The sequence below is a fragment of the Galeopterus variegatus genome, unplaced genomic scaffold, assembly GCF_000696425.1.
Source record: "Galeopterus variegatus unplaced genomic scaffold, G_variegatus-3.0.2 Scaffold620, whole genome shotgun sequence".
Lineage (NCBI taxonomy): Eukaryota > Metazoa > Chordata > Mammalia > Dermoptera > Cynocephalidae > Galeopterus > Galeopterus variegatus.
In genome coordinates this window covers 530,129-546,906 of record NW_007726731.1, presented here as the reverse complement: position 1 = coordinate 546,906, position 16,778 = coordinate 530,129, and the positions used below count along the sequence as shown (strand labels likewise).

The following is a 16,778-nucleotide window of genomic DNA, read 5'->3' as shown; positions in this document are numbered from 1 at the left end:
TCTGCAGTTGTTTGAGGAACCTCCATACCATTTTCCAAAGAGAAAAATGCACCATTTTGTTCTAACTTATTTGTGGGAGCTAAAAATAAATAAATAAATACAAAAAAAAAAAACCAGGGGGGATAGGGAAGAAGACACAACAATTACAATTCCTTGAAGTTGAGATGACAAGAGAACAGATAGGAGGTTGTTGGGAGGGAGTGGGGAGAGGGAGGAGGGAGGGAGGTTTCGGTAATTGGCCACAATAATCAACCACATTGTATATTGACAAAATAAAATAAAATTTGGAAAAACAAAACAAAACAAAGACTGTCATTTGAAAGCAATGTGATTTCAAATAATTCACATAATCTTAAGTATTAAAAAAGACTTTTAGAAACCCAGTAGCCTTCAAATTGTCCCTTTTGGAGTTCTAGAAGTTTCAAGGAGGTACAACAGAGATTGGGTTGAGAAGAGGAATGGAGGGTTTGGAGGAGATACCAACTTCAATGAGAACAGCTCTGTTTCTGTGTTTTATTTATTTTTATTTTTTTATTTTTTTCCTTTTTGTCTTTTTTACTGACCGGTAATGGGATCGCAACCCTCAGTGTTGCGCCCGCACCACGCTCAGCCAGTGAGCGGGAACCGGTCTCCACATGGGATCCAAACCCTCGGCGGGAGCGCCGCCACACTCCCAAGCGGCGCACCCTCCAGTGCGCCACCGGGCCGGTCCTGTTGCTGTGTTTTATGCTTCAAGCTTCTCCATAAGATTTTACCTGATGATTTCCTAAAAAACAGTTAAACAAAAACATACTGAATTCCATCCCCTTCATTTTAGAAATAATAGAAGCCAAAGAGATTAAGTAACTTGCCAAGATCACACAATTTAAGGAACAAAGTAAGTCATGGTACTGATTTAGCATTTCACTGTGCAAGTCATGGTTAGCCAGTATTTAATACACAGTATATGTTCTAGTTAGAGACCAGATTTGGTAGTTATCAGGGATTGGGAATAGTCTTAAACTCAATAAATGACATTACCCATGGAAAGCATGGATAAGAAACAATAGAAGAATGTGGTCTTTTAAGGGCAGAAGCAGAGAATTCTGACAAGCAGTATAGGAAATTTAACTGGATTTGACAGTTTTGAGATAAAGACACCAATTATGAAGTGACTGCCATAATCCAGGAGGTGAGAACGTGAATTGAAGCAATGGAGAAGAGGCATTTCAGAGGTAAAATGAACAGGATTTTCTGATCAGCTAAATGTGCAAGATGAAAGAAGAGCACCACAGATGAGTTTTCTATCTTGGGTGACTGTGGAACAGTAATATTAACCAAGACAAAAGCTCTAAGAAAGTAGGGATTTGGATGTTAGATTTGGGGGGTGTTCAATTTTGAGCAAACCTAATCTGACATACCTACAAAGACATCCAGATGGAGACCACCAAGAGACAGCAAGAACTACGCTCAAGCTAGAGACCCAGATTTGGTAGCCATCAGGGATTGGGAACATCTATAACCATATCAGTAACTGACATTTTCCAGGGAGAAAACACATAAGAAACAAGAGAGAATAGTCAGAGGGTGAAAAACAGGAGAAATCAGGATATAGAGTTAAGAAAAGAGTTTGAAGAAGACAGTTGTCATTGCCAAATGTCACAGAAGTCAAGATCGGCCATTAGTTTGGGGAATCTGTCATGAGTGCAGTTCCAGCATAGTGATGGCTGTATAAGTCATATTGAAGTGAATTAGGCAATAAATGGGTGGTGAAGTATAGGTGACTCAAGGTGTACGTTGTTAAAGAAAGGGGAGGAAGGTGGGAGGAAAGGTAAGAAGCTTTAAGAAAGGGAGGCAGGGTTATTATAAGGCTTTATTTTTTAGGTGGAAGAACAAAACTACAGTATTTTTAGAGAAAAAACAAAGACAACTTCCAAAAAGGAGAGGAAAGGGAGGTTACCTAATGTAAGTTAGGGTCCAGAGAAAGAGGAAGTAGACAGCACCAGACCATAAAGTTAGAACCTGGAAGACACATTTCTGGCTCTGAGAATAAAGTTCAGGAAAGATAGTAAGGATAAACGAAGGCATACATAAAATTTGGAAGCAGAAGAAAAAGAAGTTGAGAAAGTACAGCTTTTTTTCTGCAACACTTCTTTCTCTCTCTTCTTAAAGCTCAGACAACAGTCCAAAGGGCCGGGCTAAAAACAGACTCTTTGATCTCCTAGGTCTCTACGTACCTAAGCACACATTTCCCTCCTCTTCAAGCCAAGAAAGAGTTCACATGTAAATCAGTTCCCATGAATCAACCAGACATATACACATTTAGGTTTGCATTCAAATTAGCTTAGGCTCTCCACATCAAAACATTTGTTAAATGAATGAACGTGAGGAAAAACATACCAGGCAGAGGTAATAGTACATGCAAAAGCAGAGTGACTAGTGTGGTCTGGGAAAATAGATGATGTGTGAAGGGCTAATAACAATGCACACAACCATAACAATAGAAGCAAAAATAAATACTACATTAACTCCTAGCAGATACTAATGTAAATTCGCACAATTACCTTAAAAATTAAACATTAAAAAATATATAGAATAGAAAGCATAAGTACATTACCAAGATAACAATCATTAACAGTTTCAAATATATTTTTTCCAGATATTTTCCTATTATATACCAGCAAATACTACTTTACAAAAAAAAAAATCATACTTCACTGTTCTGCAGCCTAGCTTTTTCATATTACCAATTTTTCACCAACACAAACAATCCTACAATAAATATTCTTCATATACAAGGGTACTTCAAAAAGTTCACGAAAAATAGAATTAAAACACAAATCTTTCCACGAACTTTTTGAAGTAACTTTGTATGTACGTAAACATAGGTCTATGTACAGATATGTGTTTCCAAAGATAAATTCTAGAAGTGGAAGTAGAAGGTTAGAGGGTAAGAACATTGTAATTTTAATAGACATTTCCAAACAGCCTAAATCGGACTTCGTCTAGAAAGTCTGTCAATATAGACTGATAGCATAATACCAATAATATAGGACTTAAACACAACCCTCTAACTCTGACTTAATTCGGAAAGACATTTTAGAGTAACTATCCCAGTAATCCACTGCATTTCCTCTAAGCAATTCTCCACAAACATTATTTTCCTTAATGAAACTTTCCTCTCCCAACAAATGTAACAAAAATCTCAAACATGCAATTTATTGAGCAGACAGTACAGACAAAAGAAGAGGGGTGGACCTGAAGACCCACTCCTGACACTACCAGTTAACAGTTTGGTATTTATCTTTCCAAATCTCTTTCATGTATATATAAACAAACAAGTTATTTTAAAAACAAAGTAAAATTATACTATGCATACTATTCTGTTACTTACTTTTCATTCCACCTATTATGAACATCCATCCATAGCTATATATAATAAATCAGTCATAACCTTTTAAATAAATGTGTAGCATTTTATTATATACCATAATTTGTTTAAGCTACCCCCTGTTCATGGACATTAAGATTGCTTTTTGCTTAGGAAACGATGCTACTTTGAACATCCTCACATATATACTGAGTATTTAGATAGAATAATACTTCTAGAGGTAGACTTAATGGGTACCAAATTGCTTTCTAAAAATTTGGTACCATTTTACATGCCAACTGGTATGTAAGCGCATTTGTTTCTGCATAATCTTGCCAATATTTGGTATAAACAATTACTGTATATTTTGCCAATCTGAAGGCAAAAAAAATTTCTTTTTAAAATTTTCACTTCTTTGATCATTAGTGAACAGGTCATCTTTCATATATTTATCATGCATATTTCTCCTATTAATCACCTATTCATTTCTTTTGCCCATTTTCTATAGCAGTACTGTTCAATGAAAACATAATGCAAGCCACATATGTAATTTTAAATTTTCTAGTAGCCACATTTTGAAAAGTAAAAAGAAACAGGTGAAATTGATGTTATTAATATATTTTATTTAAGGTCAAGAGTTTAGATCCCCAAACCAGCCAGCTGCCAAAAATAATAATAATTATTATTATGTATATATATATTATAACTCATATCTAAATATCATCATTTCAACATGTGATTGTTCCTTTTTTTGTACTAAGTCTTCAAACTCCAGTGTGTATTATACACTTTTTAGAGTACTTCACAACGCAGACTAGCTACATATCAAGTGTTCATTGGCCACATGTTGCTAGTGGCTACTGTACTGGATAGCGTGGTTCTACAGGATCTTTTTCTTACATATCTGTGGGAGCTCATATATTTCTTCCATTTCAGCCTTTTCCCCCCATTAATATTCTTTTATTATATAAATAATTCTGATGCAAAAGCATTAAATAACACAAAAGTATAAAGAACAAAACATGAAAATTACTCTTTACTATCCCACTCCCAGTACCATCCCCAAAGACAACCATATTAGCCATTAGGAGTATTCTTACAGTGTATCCCACTCCCAGTACCATCCCCAAAGACAACCATATTAGCCATTAGGAGTATTCTTACAGTATTCTTACAGGAGTATTCTTACAATTTTTACATATTGTATAAATGTAGAAATATGCACATATCATTTTGTTTTACCTATTCTGTGACATTTTACATTGTCTTATGCCTCTTAGACAATGCCCATCAGAAATATCACATTCTTTTTAATTCTACATACTATTCAGTAGGATGGATAGATCATAATTTATTTTTTAGTATGCATGTAATACATATATATTAACTTATAAAAACTTAAAATATACACATAAAGCCAAAGTTTCTTTGACCACCATTCCCCACCACAGTCCCTTAAAATACCCTGTTATTAACAACTTGACCTGTATCCTTCCACAGATCTTTTTCTATGCATGACAATAAAAGATATTATATTGATAAACAGTAAGCTTTTATCTGTAACATATCTTGTAAATGCTTGTTATCCAATTTGTTGCCTTTCAATTTTAGGGAATCTTTTATTATGCCAACTTCCTTATTTTCACATACCAAAATCTGTCAAACTTTCGTTTATAGGTACTGAGTATCCTGCCGTACTAAGAAAGGTCTGTCTCATATCAGGTCTCCTACCAGAAAATCGTCCTATATTTTATTCTAGTACTTACATGACTTAGGATTTTTTTAAATGTATATATTTGATCTCTCTGGATTTTTACTTTGGAGTAGAGAAACAGATATGGGTCCAAATTGTTTCCTCCACTCTTCCATCACCACCACCATTACCACCACGTGCAGTGTCTAGCAGTGTCTACCATTCTCAACACTCTGACCCCTAAGACTGCATCCCAACCCATAAAGAAGGAAAGGCAGAAGGGCAGAGTACAACATGGAAAGAAGGGAGAAGGAGTAAATGTGGAAAGGAAAAACCTGACAAATGCTACTTTAGCCAAATGATCAAGGTCAACATCAGTAGTCATAAAGCATGTAGACAGTAGGTACCTTTGATATTATGGATTAAAAGGCCACTTTACATTGGTAATCTTCCTCTTAAAAACCCGTTAGTCCAGTCATGATAAAACATTAGACAAATTCCAGGAGGAGAGCATCGTACAATATACCTGAGTACCCCTCAAAACTGTCAAAGTCATCAAAAACAAGGAAAGTCTAAGGAACTGTCATAACCAAGAGGAGCCTAAGTAACCATAACAATTAAATGTAATGTGGTATCCTGGATGGGGTCTCAGAAGAGAAAAGGGACATTATGTAAAAACTAAGGAAAATGGAATAAAGCATGGGCTTTAGCTAATAATAATGTATCAATATTGGCTCATTATCTATAAAAAATACACCATACTAATGTAAGATGTTATTAATAGGAGAAACTATGTGTGGGGTGGGTAGAGGGGTACATAGAATGTTGTACTATCTGCTCAATTTTTCTGTAAATTTAAAACTTTTAAAAATTAAGTCTATCAATTAAAAAAGCAAATACCTCAAAAATAGAAGGTTAAAGCACAGTAAAAGTAAAACATGTCCCTCTAACTTTGGCAAGATTCATCCAAAACAAAATACCCACTTGACTCATTTGTAGGGATTTATCTTAAGAAGATAATCCAAAGAAGGAAAATAGATTGCAAAAATGCATAGTACAGGGGCCGGCCCGGTGGCGCACTGCTACAGTGCGCCGCTTGGGAGCGCGGTGGCACTCCCGCCGAGGGTTCGGATCCCACATACAGACCGGTTCCCGCTCACTGGCTGAGCGAGGTGCGGGCGCAGCACCGAGGTTTGCGATCCCGTTGCCGGTCCCGGTCCGGTACGGGCGCGACACTGAGGGTTGCGATCTGTTGCCGGACACGAAAAAAGACAAAACGGGAAAAAAAAAATGCATAGTACAGGGCTGGCCCATGGCTCACTCAGGAGAGTGTGGTGCTGATAACACCTAGGCCATGGGTTCAGATCCCGTATAGGGATGGCTGGTTGGCTCACTGGGTGAGCATGGTGCTGACAACACCAAGTCAAGGGTTAAGATCCTCTTACCGGTCATCTTTAAAAAAAAAAAAAAAAATGCATAGTACAGTGTTATCAATACTAGAAAATACACAAATAAGTTAATTTATCCAAAAATAGAGAAAGAGGCAAGAAAATAAAATTATATTCACTCAGAATATACATAACTGTTACAAATAATAATTTCAAGGCTATGGTAGATAGGAAATGTTTATGATATAATGTAATTTTTTTTAAATCCACAAAATTATAAAATATTAATGTAAATATTCAAAATTATATATGCACATATCAGGGATTAGAAGAAAACTCTTTGAGGGGAAGGACCTGATCTTTGTGATTCTAGCACCTAATAGTGTTTGGCAGAATAAATGTTCAATATATTTGCTGAATAACAATATCCATCATAGTTTTATTTATAATAGCAAAAAAAGAAAACAACCTAAACATATGAAAACAGGACTGTAGTTAATAAATCATTATCTAATAAATAAAATGATTTTAATGTATTATAAATGATATTAAATAACAAGTCTGTTTTACCTAAAGCATTTATCTGAAATTACCAATCTCATCTCAAATCCAGCTATGCTACATCCAGTGCTAAACACTGTAGAGAAAAAAAAGTACACTCCTACATAGACACCCTACTGCAGAGGCCTAAAGGGTCTGCCATCCAAGCTGATGCCACACCCCAGCACAGGCTGCATGTGAACAGCTTCCACCTGTGATTGGTAGTTTTAAAAAAGCTCAACCAAAACACTAACAGAACAAAAGAGTAAAGGAAAGAAAATCAAACTACAGCTGTAGCCAATGGACAAAAAAGCACTCATCTATTTTCCTATTCTATCGAGCCAATTTGAAGTTTTTTAAAAAATTAACAATACACTTCAATTACTACAAAAAAAAAGCACACTATCACAGCAGAAAAAAGTGTTCTTGAATATAACATCCCCATCATCCAAGAAAGTAAATATAAAATAAGTGTGAAATGAGGATTTTTTAAAGCAAATTCCAAGTTCTAACAGGAAGAAAAATTACCAGAAAAAAAATAAAACAGAAATATTCTAACATGTGATTAGTTTCTCTAAAATGAATAGTGTATCCAGAAAATATCTATCACTGAACAGCAATACCTAACCAAAGCAAAATTTCGCTTCCACCGAATACTTAAAACCACAAATTTACAAATTCTCTTTATCAACCTGAATTCTTTAATTTTGGGGGTTACAGACTTCTTTTTTTTAAAAGCTGATAAAACCTAAGGTTGCTCCCCCTGGAAAAACACAAATGCACAAAATTTGGCACATGATTCCAAAGGTTTCATACCTCCAAAGCCAACTGACTTTCAGAGGATTCATATATTCCATAGTTAAAACCCTTAATTATAACATACACAAATTCCCATGTTAAAAAAATTATAAGATATTAAAGTGGGAAAGATCCTTCCAATTATGTAACCCATTCGTTCGCAAACTATTCTAACTATGGCCCACCCAAGTGGGACTAGAGATCCAACCTACCCACCTGCTCCCATTTTCCAGCAGAAAAATAACTCTATGATTTATTATAGCAATGCAACAATTACATAAGAGCAAAATGGTCAACAAAAATTTTAAACATAACATTAATTCTACAATTACATTAATCAAAGAGCAGCAACACTTGGAACCACATCCAACTCAAGACAACACCAATGATGCAGTGAAAATAGTATCTATCTGAATGTGAGCAGGCATAATAGGAATTTTTCAATGCTGTGAAAGCACTGTATTGCTGATAGATTTCTTAGAAGGAAACTAAATTAGAACCCTAAGTAAGCTCTAGAAATTAGCTATTTTTAGTTCATAAACACTAAATTTCTTTAATGTTTAATAACTCAGATAATTAGTAAGTAGCCCATACTAATACATAAATATCAAAGACTATGGGAAGGAAATAACAATAAGCCCTTAGTATTTTTTTGGTCCATCATCCATCAGGAAAAGCCTCATGACTTTGTTATGTATCTTGGACCACACTGGAGATACAGCAATCTAATATTTTCAACAATTTTTCCACTTTGATCCTGATTCTGCTTACCAAGAGAGATTGGTAAAAATCTAATCTCCTAAATTGGAACACACAATTGCTGGTAGAAATATAAAATGGTTCAACTGCTTTGGAAAACAATTTGGAAGTTCCCCAAAATGTTATACATAAGTTACCATATAACTCAGCAACTCCCCTTTAAGTAGGAGCCCAAGACAAATGAAAACAAACATATGTCCACTCAAAAACCTATACACTAATGCTCACAACAGCATTATTCACAATAGCCAAAAAGTAGAAGTAACCCACATGCCCATCAACTGATGAACAGATAAAATATGGCATATCCATACAAGAGAATATTATTAGGCCAAAAAAAGGAATGAAGCACTGATACATGCTATAACATGGATGAATCTTGAAAACATTATGGTAAAAGAAGCCAGTCACAAAAGACCACATATTGTATAATTCCATTTATATGAAATGTCCAGAATAGGTAAAGCCATAGAGTAGATTAGTGACTGCCTAGAGCTAGGGCTGCTGGGGGAAATGGAGTGTGACTGCTACTGGGTATAGGGGTTTTTTTAAGGATGTTGAAAATGTTCTAAAATTAGATAGTGATAGTGACTGCACAACCATGTGGATATACTAAAAACCAGTGAATTATAAACTTTAAAAGGGTGAATTTTATGGTATATGAACTATATCTCAAAAAAGCTGTTATTTTTAAAAAACTTAATATCCTTTGCACAATATACAAGGTATTTTAGGGTCTATCTTCTGCCTTCCTTTCCACAGTTGAAATACTTTCCCCTCTTTAACTCCACTCCATCTTATTCCCATGCCCCCTCTTTCTGCACTTGTAGAACTACCTACCTTCTCAGTGACACTTCTGCTTGTGAAAGATTTCTTTGCCACATTCCCATTTCTTGTATTTATATCATTAAACTACATACCACCTATTATTGTAACTTCTATTTTCATGCCTGTCCCACCTCTATTAGACTGTGAGCTCTGTGAATGTCTCTTTATCTTCATATACCTAGTGTCCAGCAGTCAGCCACAAGGTAGGCATTAAAATATGACTATGTGTGATTAGCATTTTTTCGATTGCACTGAGGACAAGCAGGCTGATAGACTGGAACATGAACTCTGGAAAGAGATCAACCAACTTGAGTTTGAATCCCAGTGTACGTAATCCCTTGCTTTGCAGACTTATGCATGACATAGCTTCAATTTCCTATCTTACAAATGTGAATAACTGTACCTAAATGCCAGGTTATTTTAAGGTTTAGATATCACACCTGTAAAACATCTGGCACATAGGAGGTACTCATAAATGACAGTTACTATAACTATTATTTCAACATTTTTTTTCCAAATATAATCAGTAATCAACTTGATTTCATGGAAACAAATTACAGTTGTATCAATTATTAACAAAAAGGGCATGTTTTTCTCGCTTTAATCAATATTTGAAAAAAAGATTATTATTATTTCTATCCAGAGGCTTAGGGACTCAAATACACAAAGCATGTTGAGACAAGCTTCTAAGACAACTTCTCTACACAAACTTAATTCTAGTTCTGCAAATTAGCATCTTTAGTTTAAGATGTCTAAATACAAATTATAAGTTTGGATTTTTATAAATGTTAAGTTTAGAATCAACCAGAAGGGCATAAAAGAACAGGTATGGTAAACTAATACTGAAGTAGTTAGTCCTCAAATTATATTCAAGATTTAAATTAAACCAATTTTAGAAGAATTAGTCAACAACTCTGAACAAGACAATTCACCTACAAAAAGGGGCGGGGGACACCTAAGAATAGCTTGTGAGTCAGCCTGGACTGATGGAGGGGGAAAGGGGAGTAACTGACTATTCAGCCTATTCTCATCTGTCTTACATCAATTGACTTGCTTCTTGGCATCACCAATGTCACCATCAGCACCTTTAACTGAAATCAACAAATATTTACTGAGTTATCAGATGTGTAAGAGTAGGGAATGCAGAAGAATAAGACCAAAAATTAAAATTCCATACAAGTGTTATAAGTATGAAGAAAAGATAGAAGATGGGCATCTAACTTTGCTTTAGGGAACTAGAAAGTTATCAGATGAGCAATCCCAGAGGAAATGACTCCTAAACTGAGTAATAAGGACTAATCAGTATGAGGTACTTTGAAAGGTTTGTGGAAAAACAGAATTAAAACATAACACGAATCTTTCCATGAACATTCTGAAGACCACTTGTAGGTATCCAATAGCAGGCTATGAGAAAAAAAGGGATTTTTAGGAATTGGGAACAGATATGGGCTGTTTGAGAATTAAAAAGACAATGTCAGAGGACTTTATAAATGGGACCAGTAAGCACCTACCTCACAGGGATGTTGTAAAAATTAAATGAGTTAACAAATGTAAAGCACTTAGAATACATGGGAGGTAATACGTAAATGTTAGCTATTATCATTATCATTTTTAGAAATTCATAAACTAAGAAACAAACTTGGAAAAAAATTTATACCTATATGGCAAAGAGTTACTATTTTTACTATATAAAGAATTCTTAGAAATAAACAAGAGATGGGCCGGCCCGGTGGCGCACTGCTATAGTGCGCTGCTTGGGAGCGTGGTGGCGCTCCCGCCGAGGGTTCGGATCCCACATACAGACCGGTTCCCGCTCACTGGCTGAGCGAGGCACGGGAGCAACACCGAGGGTTGCGATCCCGTTGCCGGTCCCGGTCCGGTACGGGGGCGACACTGAGGGTTGCGATCCGTTGCCGGACACGGAAAAAGACAAAAAGGAAAAAAAAAAAAAGAAATAAACAAGAGATGAACATGTCAATGAAATGAGAAAGAAGTAGAGACCAACATTTCTCAAAGAAGAAAAATGAAAAAAGTGTAATCTTATTAACACTCAGAGAAAAGAGGAATTAAAACAAGGTAGTCTTTATTAAATTAGCAGATTTTTTAAAAGCCAGTGTTTCCAAGGATATGGAGAAATAGAACTGGCTTCACTTGGTAGGAGTACACTTTGGTACCAATGAATTTTTCTGGAAGACAACTTAGCAATATATTTACGTAGGGTTTAGGAAGTATCCATACCTTTTGATCTACTAATTCTACTACTAGAAATTTACTCTAAGGAAATATTCATAGATGTGAACACATATACAGCTGTAAAGATGTTAACTGAGGCATAATTTAGAATAAAAAAATTACAAACTACCTTAATGTTAGAGAAACAATATATGATAATGATTATGAGCATAGGATCTAGAGTCAGACTAAATTCGTATCCTAGGTCTACCACCCACTAGCTATGTGATCTTGGGCAAAGTACTAAATCTGTCCTTGCTCAATTTTCTCAACTGTAAAATAAATCAACAGAACGGCTCTTAAAGAGAGGCTAAAAGACTAAATGAGTTAAAATATATAAAGTGTCTCAAAAACAACTAGGATATAGTAAATGCTCAACAAACACTAGACATTATTATTAACATTCAGTAGTAGCAGGGCAATATTATTTAGCCAATAATGTAGAACCATGTTTGATAAGTGCTAGTAAGCTAAAAAGCAAAGTACAAAGCTAAATAGCAGAGTACATAATATAATTCCATTTTCTGCAAAGAAAAAGATCTGGAAGATTATTTCCAGGTAATATGATTATTAGCGACTATTATGTTCTTTAAATTTCCCCACAGCTTTCTAATTTTCTACAAGGAACATATATCACTCATCACAATAAAAACAGTACACATATTTTGATTATATTCTATTTAGTCAATAGAATTTAAAAACGCCACAGCTTTCTAATTTTCTACAAGGAACATATATCACTCATCACAATAAAAACAGTACACACATTTTGATTATATTCTATTTAGTCAATAGAATTTAAAAACGAACACAATACAGTACTTTTAGAAAAAATTAAATTAAGGTGACTATTCTAAAACATCTGACAAATCTCTGCTCTAGGCTCATGTTATGCCTGGGAATTTTTTTTTCTGGTTTAAACCGACCAGAAAACAGAAATTTTCAGAGATCTGCTGGGTGCAAACCAAATAATAATACTAAAATGGTAAACATTTATGTTAAATACAGTGACCTGAAATGCTAGTAAGTTTCTTACTTTACATTAAGGCTACCACTTACACATAAAGTGTGCACAGCAATCCTTCTCCAATCTTGAATTCCTTATTTACTTTGAAGAGGGCAAATTTTACTTCTCTCAATTATCCTCCCCTCCCCAACGCCCGCGCATGTACACACACACACACTTCCTACTCCCATTTCCTGCCTTACTTTTCTTCATTGCACTCAGCAAAGTTCAACTTCTGGACATTTTACTGTCATTCTCCCCCACAAGGACAGAAGTTTTGGGTATTTTGTTCACTGGTTATAGTTATATGATTAGTGCCTGGACCAGTTCAAACTATAAACACTTCACTGGAACTTTAGAAGAGGAAAAGCCTAAAATGCTTCTAGTGAAGAGAAGTCTTCTCTCCTCCTACCACTTTGGTTTTCAGGACTTAATAAACATGGTTATAGAAAGAATGCTACACATGCATTCCCTGTCTGCATCATGCTCAGCAAATTTCATTAATTTTTTGAAGTTTTCAATTACATTCCCTAAAAAAGTATTTCAAATTCACTAAAGCGTAAAGTCACCGAAGGTTGCATAAGTTGCGAAATTTATTATCTTGACCTACCTAATTCTTACATTTAATCAGTCATTCTTAAAGGTGCCACAAAGACATTGGAGATGGAAGACTAAGGAAGGAAGGGTGGTAGGGTGGTGAGTAGTGTCCAAATACACTAATGTGCTTAAGAAAAAATGAAATGACAAAGCAAAGGTTATCAATGTCCTCCTAATGGCCAGTGTTGGTGCCTTGTCATTTTTGAACCTCTACACTTGAACGCTATTCTTTCCCAATACCAACCTCTCACTAGTCAAGTACTCTTCACACTGAAAACTACAAGTAATTTAAGTATCTGGATTCAAAAACTTTGAAGTGATAATCCAAAGCAGTAGTTTCTTTTGCAGATATGGAATGTCTTTTTCCTTTGAGCTATGTACCCCCCCCCCCAAATTAAAGGGACTACCAGGGCAGATTATTTGTTGGTAGATGGGATGGTAGGTCAGTTCTTCTCTATTTTCCAGCCTTTTTATATGGATTATTTTGATGGTTTAATTTTGATTTAAAATTAAGAGCAAAAAAGCTAATTTATTTTCCAACTCACTGGATAAAACAAAGACACCCCCCCCCCAAAAAAAAGGACTAAGCTAGGTTAGTTTGAAATTTCTCATTGAAGCAAGTTGGAATAAGAACAGGTAACATTTATTAGGCACTTACACTAAGCAGCAGTCACTGTGCTAAGCACTTTATATTACACACAACAACACTATGAGATAGGTACTATGATTACCATTTTACAGATGAGGAAACAGAAGCTTGGATAATTAAAGTAACTTGCCCAAAGTCATACAGCTATTTGGTGCTAGAGCTGGAAGCAGGAGATCTAACTTGAGAGCCTATACTCTTATCCACTATAGTGTGAAGAAAATAAATAAAACTTTTATTAAAACCACAAACAGTTTTTCTAAAATGAACATGTGTTAACGAAGAAAATTATCTAAAAATATACAACAGTTGGTTAAATAAGTTAAATGTCTACCATCTGGTAACAGACCTCTAAATGTCTACCATATCATTACTGAATAGTTCCACAAGTAAATAACTAAATCACTGTGCCTTGATGTAGTTGTGAAATTATTTTTTAAATGAATGTATCAAAATACTATACATTCTGCAAATGAAATATGCTGCCCTCTCAGAGTTGTGAAAATATGTCATTTCTTGATCTATTCACCATCCTATCACTTCCTCCCCCACTTCCTTCCTGCCTTCATATAGTCTAAGATTAGTTCAGTTTCTCCTTCTCAAGAATACCTGTGTGCACACTTTACCCAAGAGATTTCTAACACCTGTGTCTGTGATGTATAGCTGTAGATGGTACAAAGTCAAAAAATGAACTCAAGTACAGCATTTCTGATGCATCTTCAACTTTAGATCTACTCATTTACAGAATTCTAAACAATCTTACTTTTCTGTTTCACAGTTGGAACCCTGACTTTAACAATTAGCACACTTTCTTCAAAAATAGTTTTTCCACAAAATTTTCCACAAATAAATAAGGTATTAAAAAAACAAGAATACAAAAAAAGCAAATGCACTGTTAGGTGGTAATATATCACATTTTTAGTAATGTAATTAGTTTATTCTGAATCATTTCTGGAACTTGTTAATATAAGTAAATATACTATATAAAAATGCTAGTTATATATCAATGGACTAATATGTACTTTCATTCGTTCATTCAACAAATATGTATTGAATGCCCATATAAATTATTTTTTTTTAATTTTCTGAGCCAAGATGACTACCAGATAAGGGCATAGGCAATGAAGTTAAAAGTATCTTGATTTGAAATCTCGCTCTGGTACTCACTAGCTGAGACCTAGAATAGTCAGTTAAACTCAAGGTTAACATTTCACTTTATCTATTTGATGGGAGGACAATAAGTACTCCTATGGTCTTTGTGAGCTTTAAATAATTTTTTAAGACACTTAGCATAGGGCTTCCCTTGTAGTAAATGCTTGATAAATGACAACCATGGTAGATAAATTTTAATACTGAGGATAGCTGAGGGAGATGGCCAATAAATGTTCTTGTCTTACCAGAAAGATGGAAATTCGTGAAACTATATATTAAAGATACACTAAAACTAAAAATCGTAAGATAATGTAAGAAATTTTTCACTTTTTAAAGAGAGATATACTAACTATATAGAGTAAAATGACTAAAAAATAAAAATAGTAAAGAAAGAAAAAGACAAAGCCTTGAAAGCTGCTGATGGGTGTACATGATTATATTTTTGTGAAAATACAAAAATGTTTAAATTATAAATCCAATCCCCAGAACGTGCACATTTCCTCATATTCAGGAGAGATCAGGATTTTAGCTTTGAGAAGTGTCAAAATATTAACGGTACCCCCTTGCTCAGTGCAGGTCAAGTTTTCTCAAACCATTACACCTTTCATTACAAAGGTGAGAAAGGAAATAATTATTAATGCATTAAAGGGCAAAAAAAAAAGGCAAGCTTTCAGCTGCTTATTAATATTACATCAAAGCAGCAGCAATGCACATTTTTTCCAGGTTCTTCATAAACACGAAATGCTTCCACTTTACTTTTGAAATGACAAGGGAATCACAGGCGCAATCAAAAAAGCAAAAGGTGAGCACATCAGAGTTGCCACTACCTTTAAATTTTGAGGGACATCATTATTAATTCGTGTAAAGGTTTCATGTGATGTTTCTAGGTTGCTTTTAGGTTTTATCGCTGATTAGCAATATAGCAAACCAGCACAGGGAGAGAAGGAAATTAATTTCTTTGAGAGGCTTAAGAAGCTTAACCTACAGAGTCTATGCTACCCAAATTAAGCTGACTAACAACACAAAATTTCAAATCACACCTTGCCTACCTCTGGGTAAGCAAGTAAACATTAGTAAAACAAACTAGAAGTATGTAGAAAAGCAATCATTTTGTGCTAACCTTCATTCTGAATATTTTTTGATAAAGAGGTTGTCTATCAAAAAATACTCCTAATTCATTATTAATACAAGTTTCAAGTGAAGCATACTTGCCATCAGCGACAAAGCAAAAGATTTAATAAATCCAAACAGAGCGTCTTTCTACAGAATGCAAAGCCAGCTGCAGTTTCAGCCTCGGTTTACCCATTCACTACGCACATGCAGGCGTTTTCGTTGTTCTGTTTTGTTTTTTTAATAAGCAATTAACTTTACTCTGGCCTCAGAGATTACATCCCTTCGTGCTTCCTGTATACCCTGGAAGTCAATAACGCTGAAGCCAAATTTTAACATTTCCCAACTTTGGCTTAACGCGAGCCGAGGACGCCAAGCATCCGCCCACTGTCTTCTTGTGACTCGGGCTACTTCGACGCACCGCGATGCGGCTCACCTGACATTCCGCACCAGCCTCTGCCAAGAAGGAAAACCAACTCCGCGAAAATAAAACGGGTCCCCGAGGAAGCCTGCGGGTGGCCCTGGGGTTCTTTTGCCCGCATCCCGAAAGCGAGGGGACCACGCGAGCTCCATCCCTCCCACGCAAGGTCCCTTTAGCATCTCCCACCCAGGCCCTGTCAGCATCCTGTGTTTTTCTGTGGCCCCAGGAAATTAAAGTCCTCAGAGAAATCCAGCTCCTC

The 16,778-nt window shown here is 35.3% G+C and overlaps 1 protein-coding gene across 1 annotated transcript in view; it reads right to left on the bottom strand.

Moving 5' to 3' along the window:
- Positions 1–16,640, bottom strand: part of ITSN2 (intersectin 2) — a gene marked incomplete at its 3' end in the record, with an annotated part of 55,081 nt that extends 38,441 nt beyond the window's left edge. Inside the window, exon 1 of the mRNA XM_008570625.1 lies at positions 16,535–16,640. Coding sequence (XP_008568847.1) covers positions 16,535–16,640 — 106 coding nt within the window. The remainder of the gene's footprint in view (positions 1–16,534) is intronic.
- Between the last annotated feature and the right edge of the window lie 138 nt (positions 16,641–16,778).